This window comes from Protopterus annectens, chromosome 2.part1 (assembly GCF_019279795.1).
Source record: "Protopterus annectens isolate FY-2018-M chromosome 2.part1, PAN1.0, whole genome shotgun sequence".
Lineage (NCBI taxonomy): Eukaryota > Metazoa > Chordata > Ceratodontiformes > Protopteridae > Protopterus > Protopterus annectens.
This window is the reverse complement of record NC_056729.1, coordinates 1,817,108,592-1,817,123,682: the sequence shown is the minus strand read 5'-3', so window position 1 is coordinate 1,817,123,682 and position 15,091 is coordinate 1,817,108,592. Positions and strand designations below refer to the sequence as shown.

The following is a 15,091-nucleotide window of genomic DNA, read 5'->3' as shown; positions in this document are numbered from 1 at the left end:
TGCAGTTCATGACAGTCATTGTACTAACAGGCCATGTGGTTGAGCTGCACACTGTACCTTAAGCTGTTTTAAATGTACGGCAAACAATTGTGTGAGAAGTGCAGTGGACTACTATGCTAACGGACAAATTAAATGATCAGTTATTCTTCAATTCTTTATCACGTGTGTGGAGATAATCAGCTGTAGGTCAAGCACTAGTATGAAATGTTGTGTTATGTGCTAACAGTTCATTTTCAATTTATGTTCCTCACATTTGCAAATGTATAGACATAATTAAATAGCTACACTGCACTACGCCTCATTTACAAAACTGTGCCCTACGTTAACATCACTGTCAGTATGATGACATAATACCACCAGTTATTGACTTCACAGACATGTTCAATGTCACTAGCTTTGATAGGACATTTAATCTCTCCACAGCCACTGTCTCATCAGCACATTACTAATTTATTTTTCAACCAGTACAATCAGAGCAGTCACTAGCTTCATTACACAGTTGCCATTTGTGAGCTACTGACTGTTGGTGCATTTAAAGAACAATTCCAAATACACATAATTTAGGATGTTTATGACAACTGTATTTATTAATAAACCATATTTTCAAATCAAACAGGTGAAAAAAGTTTCATACATTCCATGCATTTTATTAGTCATACACATTCCTCCTATATGGCACAAATCCTGTATACTGGCCTAATGCATCAGGGTAACATTCACGAATGCGCCAGACACAACAACTTGGTATCACTTGTCGCACTCTGCTTCCTAGTCTTCCATAACGCCACACAGTAAATTGTCGATATGCAGAGTGCCGACACCGACGGTTTTCATCCGCGTCCACCGGTATCCCAAAGATTGCTCTTCTATATGTGTCAGCGACAGCAAGTACAGTCTGATGAAGTACCACTACATTCATATCCTGAGACACAAATAGAAAAATGTTGATTACATAACGTCCCATTAGAGTTAATTGACAAGAGGTGCAAAAGATTGCCAGACAATAAGTTACACAACTGATTTCAAAATGCTATAGTGCATGTGGAAATGCACAAGGTAACTGCTACAGTATTGAAGATGCTGTTTCATTGAGCTTTGTTAGTTATCATTCCCAGCTTGAGTAACAGCCTGTTGATTACATCTTGGAGTCTGTATGCATTGTGTATGAAATGTAACCCATTCCTGCTTTAACATACTGTAATTAAACATTGTTTGAATGTTGGTATTTCTACCACAAAGTTTTATTGTAAACTTGTACTTACAGGAATATGTGACAAACAGTTATGTGGTTCATTCCCACAGCAGACTCGTTCAATCGATGTGGGCATGTCTCTGCAGCAGCGGCACACACACCATGGGGGAGGGATTTGTACTGTCCGCTGTGCATTTCCAGCATTGCACATGTGTTGCTCCACCAGAATCTCCCGTAGCATTGCTGGAGTCCTTTCTGCTATCAAGGTGAAGAGAAGACGCATTTGGTCTTGCGAAAGACTGTCAATAATGGTCTGTAAATAAACATTAAAACAGATTAATTTAAAATCTACCAGTTAAATGGATGTAAGGCAGTACTCGCAACAGATTTTGTATAGATTATGCACGGAATACTGCAATAGCAAATTAAACTGCTCGGAGCAGACACCGACATGTAATATTCTGATCTGAGATTAAAACACCACACAAATGATATCTGCATTTTTTCACACAACTTAGCAAGGTACAGACCATGTGTCAAGATAACATTGTAGTTGTCGGCAATGAATACGTTGCATCAGGTCTGAGGATGCAGTGAATGCATGTCACACTCCAGAGCATGTCATAAGAAATCTTTGATAATAGAGCCACACACACAGACCAACTTCATTTGAATGTCAGGAAAGAAGCACCTTGGCACCCAATTTTTTTTCATTGCAGTCAAGGACAGTTTATTGCGCTTCATATATGACTTACCTCAGTTTGGTATTAATTATTAATGGATGTGACTGAGGGTGGACTTGATATGACCGACTCCTGCCATGACCAGCTTTTATGCAGCACAGTCAGTAACCAATTGTACTATAATCTAATGTCAGTCTACCTTTTTTTACATTTTTACCTGTAAACTGAGGTAATCTGTCTCTCCTTCATGGCTCATGACAGCAGCTAACTGTTGTCTGTCACTACTCATTCTTTCTGTTTCGTTGTCTAGACGTCTTCGTCGACGTGAATTTCTAGGTCTTCCTCCTTGCAGTGTATCCCCACGAGTGGCCTGGGTCTGAGACAGTGCGTTGATAGTGTTCCTATTTGCCATGCCTGTGTAGACTAAAAAATGTACAATGGGTGAGAAGCACAATAATACTACATGTTAATAGCACAGCACTACTTGTAAATCATTTAACCCTCTGTACACTGGTTGACTGGATAACCTGACTGTCATTGGACAAGCCTATCAATCTGTTAATCTCAGACATACCACACTCGTCAACCAAACTGCAGTAACCAGGCATACATTGTGACAAAGTGTAACTCCATTACAGTGCGATTAAGGCAAACATGAACACAGATGCTAACTTTTACTATGGCTGTACTGCAACTGTTTAACAGTTGCTTTTAATGGAACATGTTACCTCACAAAGAGTGCGTTAATATCATTAGCATTTCAAGAAAGGAGGATACAATGGAATTTCAGTTGTGTAACTCATTCATGCACTCCAGTAATACAGTTTTGAAGATAGTATAGCAGCAGATTTGAATGTCAAAATTTAATTTAAGTAGTCTCCTGTGAGATTTCTGTAAGGGAGTACTCCAGCAAAGTAGAACCCTCGACCCAAAGTAGAGTGCATTCACTGTGCGACGCCAATGTAATAGCATTCTAAATAGTAGCAAGAACAGAATTATGAATAAAGCATGGCAGAGTACTGAAATGATTGAAGTACAAAGTGTCAGCATTACAGGTGTATTTGCCATATGCATACAACACATTTCACATTTTAAAAGTAATGGCATCACTATGCATTCCTGGATGGATAAAAATTGTGACAACAGTATTCGAACACAACGTATCAGGCTGTGAAACCAACTCGAATCATATAAAGTAAATCAGCACCAGGAAACATAAAACAACTTGTTTTAGCAATGTATCATAGGTAAAGTTCCCCATGACATGTCTCTGCAACTATTCAGACTGATTTCACCTAGATCCACACCTTACCTGCACAGACACATGGTTAACAGATGTTGTCACGGGCTACATTAAGATCCAGAATCTTGCTGTAACAGTACTAATACCTAAAAGCCAGTATACCATGTGTAGTCTGCTGATGCCTGCTTCAAAAACAAAAACAAAGGTTATATTAAGGGAAAAATTATATGAACACTGAGAAACAGTCTTTCAAAGGAAATATGCGTTTACAATGAATATGCTGAATAAGAAACAGTGGACGGACTAAGGACCAGAATCATAGCAGTTGTACGAGAGGTTAATAGGCTGTTAGTGGGTGCTCTGTTCCTTCCAACAAACAGAAATACAGAAAATGAAATCAAAAATGAAATAGAGAAAGGCAAATTATGTGGCTTACAGTTATGTGATACATGGCAATAGATGAAGGAAAACGGTTATTAATGTTAACTTGCACTAGACTGCTATTGTCATGTAGATATAAAATGGTGTATGTCACAAGTGAGTGTCAAGAAACAGACTTACACAGATTCATGCAACACTAAATTGACTACAATGACAGGTGCAATGACTGACCAATTATTTGGAGAAAATAAGATATACATAACTTTCAGTTGTGGAAATTCCATTGGCTATGTGCACCACAGAGGATGGGTGAGGTGTTTTCTTCTGCTTTGCTGGCACCTAAAAGGAAGCTATGGTCTCTTCCAAATTCTGTGACTGCTGTAGAAATCTGGAGGAGTGCTCAGCTACTAGCTCGCTTGTACTTGGCGGTGCATAGGGAGCAATTGTGGCCTGTATGTTTCTTGGATCGTCAGGCGCAAGTGTGCCTGGTCCTTGTAGTCTACCTGTGTCTGTCAATCGGCAGTGCAGAATCTGTTTCTTCAATGTTACTAAGTATGTGTAGTCTTTCTCCACTTTTTTACGCACGACTGTCCATCGCTCACTTTTCTTGTTATACTTTCTTCGATACCTGCAATTACAAGCATAGTGGTGTTAAGATACCAAGACATTGAAATAACACACTCTGTCAGGGTAATGATTTGCATAGCACATAATCTCGTGCAAATGAGGAATGGATCACCCACTAGACTAACACTGGTATTACATACAGAAGTAATTTTTTCAGACAGAGTAGCTGAAAAATGAGCTCTTGCCTACTGACGTCCTGACACAAAAGAAATATGTTGTAACTTCTGCACAACGGTGAATATAGTATAGCAAATTTTAACCAAAGCAATGCTACGAGTATGGTTCACAAATATGGACTGTAGTCTGTTCTTACACAATTCGTCCATGCTTGTTACGCTGGTAGGGGCGATGAAGGTGCTTGTTGTGGTCTATGGCAGCTAAAAAATTACGAGCACGATAAGCAGGAAATGTATAGGCCTGTCGTTTAGATGCATACTTTAGTATGAGTTGGTGGAACTGTTCCAAATCCGCTGTTGTTCTACCAAAAGGAAAAAATAAATAACACGTTAGAAGTAATAGTATTAATGTCAACATCCACGTTAGTGTAATAGTTTACATGCCTAAACCAAATGGGTACCTGTAGCTGAAGTAATGCTTTACTTTTTCGACAAATTTGGGATCCAGAATAATGTCCCTTAACTTTTCATGTGCGGGGCATTCAGGCTCCAACCATGGAGTTGTGCGGTCAGACCCCAGAGACTCATGCTCACAGTGGGCCGTCGGTTCATCGCCAGTTGTTCCCATTACCCACTCATGTTGATTTACAACATGGTATAACACACCACTCCAATGCACCTGTGGTTACAACAGAAAGAATAAACTGTGGTGGTTGCTAATAAATAGAAAAAGTATTTCATGTACTAATTAACATTATGCATTTCCAAACCATGAATTGTTCCATATCGTGAAAGTGCTGACAACAATACCAGAAGTGATTGACTATTTGCTTGGTCCACTGGCACAGAATTCTGCAGGCACGCTGTTGACCCGCCTGTAGGTTGATCCAAAAAAAGAAAAAAATAACATTAAACCTCTACTAAACCTTGTCCTGATAAAATCACGCAGAAGTAAGATGCAAATTATGATGTTATCTCCAATTAGCAGGTGTTTAGGCACTCTATACATTCCCAAACATGTGGATACAAGGAAAGGCTAAGGTACTTAAACTTACAGTTGAAGTAGATTTGTTAAGTACTAATATGCAGTCGCACAAAGGTAAGACATTTGCCTGAAACCGTAATATAGCAAGTCATTTTTCCAGGCATCCACCACCCAAAAAAAATAGGTATGTAGCTTGGAGTCATATGAAAAGACACATTTTCTATGCATACACATGTATTCATAGCAAAGAGCTGGACTGGCCAGCATTAGTCACTCCCTTGTGTGAAACAAACACGAGTGTTTAATGCGTGTGTGTAGAAATATGGGAACTAAAACTTTTTTGAGAACTAAACCTGAAAACATCAGCAGTCAGTAATTAAATGTACCTTGTTAATTCTTTTGCACAGATTCTTCGCTCCATGCCACATATCAAAGGAGTGCGTGATTGATGCATAGCTGGTCCCTGTGAAGAAAGAAAATGTGGTGAACATTGTGTTGTCACAATGAATGTACATATTGAGGATCATACAGACATAAGTCTTACTCATCAATTTGGCAATCTGCGGATGTGCATCGGTGACCACCTCATCTATGTTGACATGGCGTTCTTGAAGAATGTGCATGCACTTTTCAAAGGCTATTTTCTCCATTTTTGGAGAACTCAGGCCAGTCTGTCTCTTGTCCACCACATGCACTAGCAAAATCTCTTTGGTGTTCTCATCCATGCATGTATATGTGCAGTACTGCGCACAGTGGCCCGGACTATCCATACGTCCATCACCTAGCAACATTCACAGCAGTTCCTATTAGTCTGGAATTAAATCAGGTAGCACAAATACATTGCACATACATAAGAAAAGAAATTACAGCTGTACTCACCCAAAATTGTAACATTCATTTGTTCACGAGCCGACAACATCCGTTCAACCATGTCATTCCAGTAGTCATGTACAACTGGGACCACATACCTTCGCTGTAAACGATAATAAGTTGTTTCGTTGAGCAATGGCAAACAAAGACACTTTGCCAGCAGTGCAATCTTCCCATAATTGTTTCCTGTCAGGAAGATAGCTGCTGCTAACATAAGGTCCACTACATTAAGACCCTGCCATACTGTTGGCTGACTTGACCACCGATAAGCTAGATGACCATTGCAGCAGACCTAAAAGAAAGACATTGTGGTAAGTTACTAAGCATGTCAACTACTACAACAGAACATGTCCGATATGGTAGGCTTGTAGTACCAACCCAGGATAGCGTGATGGCTGATCCTTTCATTTTGTATGTGAGTGAGACATTTTCTCGACATACATCACAGCAGTGCAACGTGCACTTGTGTGCTAGCTGAAGGAGATTTTTCTTGTACACTAGAAGCATCATTTCATTTGAAAGTGAGTCTGCACTATAATCATAATCTAAAGTCAGTGGTAATGCGATAGGTGACCCTTGTCCTGTACTAGGCTCTGGTGCTGTGCTGTGCATGACAGATTCCATATCACTTTCCCGATCTTGTAAATTGGCTTCAGTATCCCAACACTTTCTTAATGAGCTGATCGCAAGTGATGACAGAGGACATTGTGAAACGTCAGAACAGAAAGGGAGAGACAAAGTGAGAGACAATTAGGTGAATGTAAAGTTAGACTGATACGTTCATAAATGAGCCACTATCAGTAGAGATTATACCTTTGAAGAGAATTATCAAATGTCGATGAATGCACATTTGTCGTGTATACCTCTGGGTGATTAGTTCGTCGATGAATGAGGAAATCTGGTGTGCTACATGCAGAAGAAAAGAACAGGATTCAGTAGAGTATTGCATACTTAATAATTAGATGATGCCATTCAGAATGGTAATGCAAATTACTAACCTGGTTGATGTTGTTGCTCTGTGTGCCAGTGGTGTGCTGGAATGGAGCTCATACCCATCAGGATGTAGCACTTCACTGCTGCATACTATGTCTTCCAGTGGAACTACATCGGAGATGTTGTCATCCTCACTTTCTATCGTGTGCCTGCAAAATTCAAAGATAAGCAGCAAGGCATTCGCTAAGCTGACCTGGCACTGTCATGGACACACAAGACTGTAAAAGCTAGCACACTATTGGACATGTGAGGAGTGATCAATTAAGTTTACCTGCTGCTGTCACCAAAAATACTTGGAGCTGTCAATGTAGTAGATGTATTAGCCTTGGTCGACATTGGTGTTGACTGAAGGGCTGGCAATGATGACTGCACTGGATCCTTGGATGACTGGTAACATTGGTTGTCATACCTGCAATCAAGTTAGTTGATAGCGTGGCATCATATAATCGATTGACTTGACTTGATATCACTTCTATACTCTTTTCCATGCAAGTATAATTCAGTCGAAGCATGCATTACGGCCTACTTTGTGCCGTCTTCCAGTTGCTGTCAACACTATGTGCTACATATGTGGCACATTGGCATGCCTAAGCCAATTGTTCGAGAGGAACAATGTAGTGATAAATCTTTACTTAAGATGTAGTGTGCACATGGTGTAGTCCTTTGAAAATATCAGAACTTGGCTGATAAGAGTCCAGCACCAACAAGTGCACTAGTGCCAGAGAACACACTGACTCTACCCTGCTTTCCGTGATAACGGTGAAATTGTCATGATTAAATGCATAACTGCAATCATTGACATGTGATGTGAGAAATGATGACTGGACTCTATTAGTGATGGTCCATCATAACAAATGTAGGTATTTGCTTACATTGCAGTACTTGCATGTACTTTATGCAATTGTTTAAACTACAGCCGAAAACAACATCTGTAGTCAATTTGCTGGCCATAAGATTATGTTTAATACTCAAACTAATCACTATCACAATAATAAGGCCATGGGTTTACTATCATAATCAGTACGGCCTGGTTAGTAACAAGTTATAGGACCACATGTTACAAGTTGCCTTCATAACAATGTCTCCAGACACTAGCAAACATCAACACAGTAAAGCTAAACAGTTCAATATGTCATGCGAGATAAGTAATATTGCCGATGTTGAATCGGTCCAGCAGCCTTACATATCCAGCAGGAACACAGCCACTTCCTCATGTGATTTTACTTGCAGATGCTGCTTCAGAGCCAGCCAGCGCTCAAATTGACTGCCAATGGCAATACGTGTTCGTCCACGCTTTGCATCCAGATCTTTCTTCAATCTTTTCTGAGCCGACAGTGTTACTGACTTGCGCTTCCCATTTGTCTTGAAGCTGTTGGTGCACATGGTTGACCGTCAAAACCTAGGACTTTTGAGAACTGCAGAGGAATCGACATGTGTCAATGTTAATATACCTTTCTAACCTGACCACTAGAGATTACATTGTTCTTCACATGCACAGGAGTTTGTCAGTTGCATTCTGATATGAGACATATGAAGTAGCATTGTTGTGGATTGCATTGTCACAAAGATGCTCCTAGCAGAGTACTTTAAGTCAAGGGATGTGATCAGACACAGATTAGGCAGTTGATAGTGCTGATAATGATTCAATGGTTAACATGCAAGACCTGAGTAATGACCTTGCTCCTTAGCAGGGTCACTAATTGTATGACAGCTGTGGAATGGATGTAATGGGAAATGATGAACTGTTGACATTAACTGAAACACTTACATGTACTGCACTATGCATAAAAGTCAGTCTTGAGCTTGTGGAGAAAGCTTACCTGTTGCCATGTGCCTGTCACACATACCTCATGAAATCCCTACCAACTGTCCCCTAACTTGTATGTATAAAGAGCAGGTCATAAATGTCTTTTCAAAGGACAATCTATGGGAAGGGCAAACAAAATAGTGCTTACACTGTCCCTGCAAAGTACAGACCCATTCGCCAGACTACCCTTACCTGAAAGTTCATGTAAATAATGCTCAAGGACCTTTTAAACCAAGATACAGGTAATCTCCAAATAATTGTCCCTACTCATTTGTTAATTCACAAAAGGACGATCCTGCCCGGTAAGTCTGGTGGACTTGTTCGATAAAGTCTGCAAGATACTGGACTAAATGAATTTGCTGCAGTCAGCCAAGCTGGAGTAAGCCAACGTTTGTGACCCTATCCTAGGCTCAGTCATCACTGACCAACAAACTAGGTAGCAACACATATATCACTACTAGGGAAACTGGATGAATTACAGAGGTGATGTTGAAAATAGGGTAATTCTTACCAGTATTAACAAAATGCATGAAAGTAGTAGCTGTGCTGTGATGAGGACACAAGTGTTGGGTTGCAAAAAGAAACTGATTCTCTATTAGACAGTTGAAAAGCAGAGTGTAAATTGATTTTTCGAATATTTTTATAAGTGAAAAAAGCTAACTAGCCTATAGTACGAAAGATCTATAGTAACTCCACCCTTATGCAGTGGAATAATGAATGATTGTTTTCATAGACAGACCTACATCTGAAACTAACATTCCCTATTTATCAAAACTGAAACTGGATATGCAATAGCCTCGGCTGCTATTTGAAGATATTCAGCAGGTAGACTGTCAGGGGCAGCTGTAGTACGTGATAATTTGAGGGATTTTTTGTTGGTATCTGTCAGAAGTGGTTGTTAATAGAAATGTTGTAGGAGGTTTTACAACCACCTGGTTGGTTATTTTCTGATCTGTCTGTATACAGCGGGTATTCGTTCTGTTGTCTAAGATACAATTCTGTTTTTGGCTGCACAGCTTATCCTGGATATAACAGTTTACTGACTGAGCCCAATAAGAGTTCTGTATCTTTAGTGTGTGTGTTTTGATTTGTTTGCGTTTTTCAGCTTTTCCCGGTTAGGGGTCGCCACAGCAGAACTCCGGTCCGCTACTGATAGGCAGTAGATTTTTACTTACTAGCTTGTCGGGCCTAACGCACAACCTTCAATGAAGGAACGCCCATTCAAGCATTTCGCTACACAGAAGACGCTCTAAGAATCAAACGGGCAACGTCTAACTGTGAGGCGACAACGCTTCCACAGCACCACCACTGCAGCTTATAGTCTGTATGTTTTGGTAAAATACTGTAACGTTTCTTACAAGACTGAGTTACAAATGAGGAGAGTATTTTTTGTGCACTACTCAGGTAATGACAATAATGATCATGCCACACAGAACATGTGTCTGAATAGTAGCTTAAAATTAATGTATCCAATTTTAAAATGTGCAAGTTGTGTGCCAGGTTACTGAAAAAAACGCAAGATGTACACAAATGGACCTCAAAATTTACAAACAGCCCATTGTGCACAATGCTGTCCTGTGGATACACGTTACTGCATATAAACCGTGAAGTAACAAAAAGTTGTAAATACACCGACAACTGACATGAAACAAAAATTAAACCTATATTCAAATAAACAATGTGAATGTGAATAACCTAACACAGCCGGTGTCATTACAGTATTCATTTTGCTTATATACATAGTGTTTCTAGTGCATAGAAAAAAACACACAAACATGAGACAGTAATTTGGATTAGTGAATGTTGCTGTGCAGAATACTCATTTTGCCACATACAGTGGCCCTTATGAATAGGAATTAATTTAAATTATCAGTGGCTTAACACAAACTATTCTTTTTGTTACATAAACAAAATGTCTGAAGCATATACTATACACAGTAACTGTATGTTTTTATTACGATAAATAACACCAATAAATGACTTTCAATTGTCATCTCATTCATCACTCATGGCTTATGTTAGGGAATATTTACTGAAAAACATAACCTGTTCAGCACAACAGTAAAACAGAATTACAGACTCTGTGACTAGAGCTGTTTTATACTTACCGCTATAGAAGTTAAGATTCTAAAGATCATTCGCAAACCACATAGTGGTATATATTTCAGTATCTACTTCAATATCGCCATTTGGAAGAGGCTGCACTTCCATTACCACTTATATTAAAGAAAAAGTTGTTGTACACAATGCCAACAATTTACCACAACACCTGTTCAGACACATAGGGTTGCCATCTTTTCAAATGCCTAAAGTGGTCCTTTTTGGGTACAAACGTCAGATATCAGGTTGAAACATACCCCCAGCCAGTACGAAGAACAGAACTTCACTTTTTGGCCTAGATAAAAGCTTATTCTTGTAATGTTTTAGTTGTTTATTCTGTTTCTTATAACATTTAAGTGGTTCAGATGCAGAATGACTGTTTTATGCAACTATTACATAAACTGTAAGAAATAATTTTGTCCTAAAATCTCAGGACATTTGCGATTTTTACAGTTTTTATGCAGGACAGAACTGCCCAAAGAGGGACTGTCTCTTGCAAAGTGGGACAGGTGGTAACCCTACAGACACAAGTACTCCGCTTAGTATCCTGGACGAAATCAGAAATGTCTATAAATACCAATAAGAATGCTGGAAGGGCATAGAAATTACACTTGCATGGGTATTCACCTAAAAGACGCATTTCTTGCGAATTAACTTTATACCTGCCAGTACAGCAAATGCAGTGCTTGCAACATTTTTGGGATAAAAAGACAACGAAAAGCAGTACACAAGACTGCAGCTATGAGCAGTTCTGTTACGCAGTCAGCACAGATTATTGTGAATTCTTACAACAGTGCTTATACTTCACATTTCCTTTAGATGCCCTCCCATTAAACAGCATACAAATGTAGTACTGGCTACTATAGAAGGCACCGGTCGCTCGAAATTAAAAGTTTAAAGAGCCAAATCAAACATGCACCTACTCTCCTCCACATGCACATAAACCTGCGGATTCATTACTGAGGTCAGCTCAGAAAACATTCCAGAAGTACTCACACATAAGACAAGTGTGCCCATACCTCTCAACCTTGAAACATCAAAAATCTGGACAAAGGCCCATGGAAAATAGGTACAAATCTGTACACTGATTAACATAAATGTTGCAAACATAATTATGTAACCACAACCACTGCAATGGAATTTATGTTAACCACAAACACTCCAATGGAATTGTGGGATACCGACTTTAAAATGCAAACTGTACAGACAACCAAATTATGGCCTCAGACCCTGTAGTAAATGGTAACAAACACACACACACACACACACTCACACTGTTGAAAATTCCATCTGGGACAGACTTCCCATGTCTTGGAACAAGATTCCAATCTACATTCGGCATAGCTACCCGCCAACTCCCTTAGAGAAACCTTGTCGAGTGGATGGCAAACAAAGTTTATGACAGGGATGACTTCAGTGGCTCTGCTGAACAGAAGCACCGGCAAATAATTTAAGGGTGCAGCGAAAAACACATTCTGGATCGGCTTATCAAAGGCTTCGGGCAGATACCTTAGTACCTACCTATGAACCTATCTGAACAAAAAAAAAAATTGGTTCCCACTACAGGATTAAAACCTTCCTGACTCCACTAGCCAATACCGATATAGCCCGTACAAACCTTATCTGCACCCTACTATATGCCTTGACTATCTATACTAAATTATGTAAAGTCAACCTGAGTAAACTGTCTACCTCCTACAACAATATTGCCAGATTTGCATCTGGGTCCTCCTATTGGACCCATCATTGTATCAATGTGAATCTACTATACTGGTTAGAATTGACACATGTAATAGCTTTTGATCAAGTAACAATAAATCGATAAGATCCTGTATCAACCTACAAATACACCAATACTCAATACCCTAGTCACCACCTATAATAATCTGAAAACACTACACTCATGTAATAAACTACTAGTACAAATAGCCAAATCCAATAATTCAGCTGGTAACGAGTTGTTCCCTAATACAGTGGTTAAAACCTGGATCAGCCTCCCTAATCACCTAAGCTCACTAGCCTCAGCTAACCTGTTTAAAAACAAACAAAAATCCTACCTTCACTCACACTGGTTATGCCCCGGTATCAACCCAGAATAAGTACAAAAGCATTCCAGAGACACCCATCTTCTTGTGAGTATAATCTAGTACTTGCCTTCTCATCAGTCTTCCTCAGTCCCTTCTGGCCTGACTAGTCAGCCCACTACCATATCTTGCTTGCTTTCCCTACGTTTCACTAAGTTATCCTAAAATAAGTTAAGGTTCTTCACTTTTCCTGTATCAAGAACCATAACATGAATATGCTTAAAAACAAAATATTTTACGGAATCTAAAATATCAGAAAAAGATTTTTGCCCTGAAGGATTGCCTCCATGCACCCTTATAGGGGGCTTTACCCCTATAATGCTTAACTGAAGCCCAGTGGACTGCACTGTCAGCTCGTGCAATATAATTGCAAGTACAATTAAAAATAAAGAAAATCTACTTGAAAAACCTAGCCTGTTTAGTTTAGAGCCCTTTTCATGTACGGTTCTATCTGCCTTTCTTATTCTGCCTTAGTCTATATTTGTCTCTTCTGTTTTCTTGTGCATGGTTTGCCCCCTTGCTCTTCACTTCTTTCACCTACTATTTTCCTGAGATGTGCTGTACTTTTATACAGTTTCCTGTGCTCTTCGGTTATTGGTTACATTACCCTACACCAAGATACGGTAGCCGGCATCAGGCATACTATACTTCTTGATGCCTGTTACTTTTCCAGCAGTTAGAAGCAGTTTCAGTTGACTGGCTTCACTTTTTAAACAGCCTGATTTTGCTCTTCTGCTCATCCTGTCTGCAGGACAGTGCTACTAGACTAAGTGTTGGTGCTTTGCAGCTGATCACTTTGTCTGCTATGTGCTGCTTTCTCCCTCCTGCTGCACTATTTGTACTTTGCCTGTACTGTCTCTATCTCTGCAATGTCAATGACCGATGGTGCTTTTGAGTGGCTGGAAAGGGTTGCCTAGGCTGGCGACACACACACACAAGGATTTGGTTCAGAATGCCATCTGGGACAAAAATAAGTTTCATGTAAAGTCAGACACATCTACCTAGCCACCTCTGATACTGCTGTTCATCCTTTTCTTGTCATGTTTACACTTACACTAGCCTATCTACCTAAACTACCTGCTCCTTGTCAACTCTCAGCCTTATCTATTGGCCATTTCAACCAGTTTCTACTGAAGTCTGCTTACCTGTCAAATATCATCTAGCTAACTAATTTCTCATTTTACTTGTCATGTTTTCTAGTTATTGTTTCACTTAATTCATTGACTGCTTTTATCAACAGTCTATTGTCCTTTATCTTGACTCATCCTGCCTCCTGAAAGGTGCATCTTCTCTACTCCGGTATTTCCCTTCTCATCAGTCTTCCTCTGTCCCTTCTTGCCTGACTAGTCAGCCCACTACCATATCTTGCTTGCTTTCCCACTACCATATCTTGCTTGCTTTCCCTATGTTTCACTAAGTATCCTAAAAATAAGATAAGGTTCTTCACTTTTCCTGTATGAAGACATGGATATGATATAACATGAATATGCATAAAAACACACACAAAAAATATTTTACAGAATCTAAAACATCAGAAAAAGATTTTTGCCATGAGGGATTGCCTCCATGCACCCCTATAGGGAGCTTTACCCCTATACTGCTTAACTGAAGCCCAGTGGACTGCACTGTCAGCTCGTACTATATAATTGCAAATCCAATTAAAAAGAAAAAAAAGCTACTTGAAAAACCTAGCCTCAGCAGTATAGGCATGCTATCTATGTGCCCATAGTATTCCATACAGCTCTACAGTTCTCCTGAAATGCCCAGATTGCAGACCTCTCAACCAATTGGGGACTAATTTCAACTGAATCATGGACAAGTAAAGAAAAAATCAGGGACAATCAGGGACACTTTTAAAATATTACTGCTATTATTTGAAACATTGACAGAATGAGAGCATATTAATTAATACACACTTTCTGAAGTAAAAGTTCATAACTCTTAATTATTTGCATTATTCATTAAGTGTAAATCACCACCTTTCCTCGAAATTTTCTTAAATTATTTGGG

General features: G+C 39.4%; 1 protein-coding gene across 1 annotated transcript; it reads right to left on the bottom strand.

Moving 5' to 3' along the window:
- Positions 1-649: 649 nt before the first annotated feature.
- On the bottom strand, positions 650-2,439 carry LOC122795043. The gene is made up of 3 exons (XM_044063621.1): positions 2,093-2,439; positions 1,263-1,505; positions 650-922 (listed from the first exon to the last, which is right to left on the bottom strand). The coding sequence occupies exons 1-3, from the start codon at positions 2,285-2,287 to the stop codon at positions 650-652; spliced, it is 711 nt and encodes a 236-aa protein (XP_043919556.1). The 5' UTR covers positions 2,288-2,439.
- Between the last annotated feature and the right edge of the window lie 12,652 nt (positions 2,440-15,091).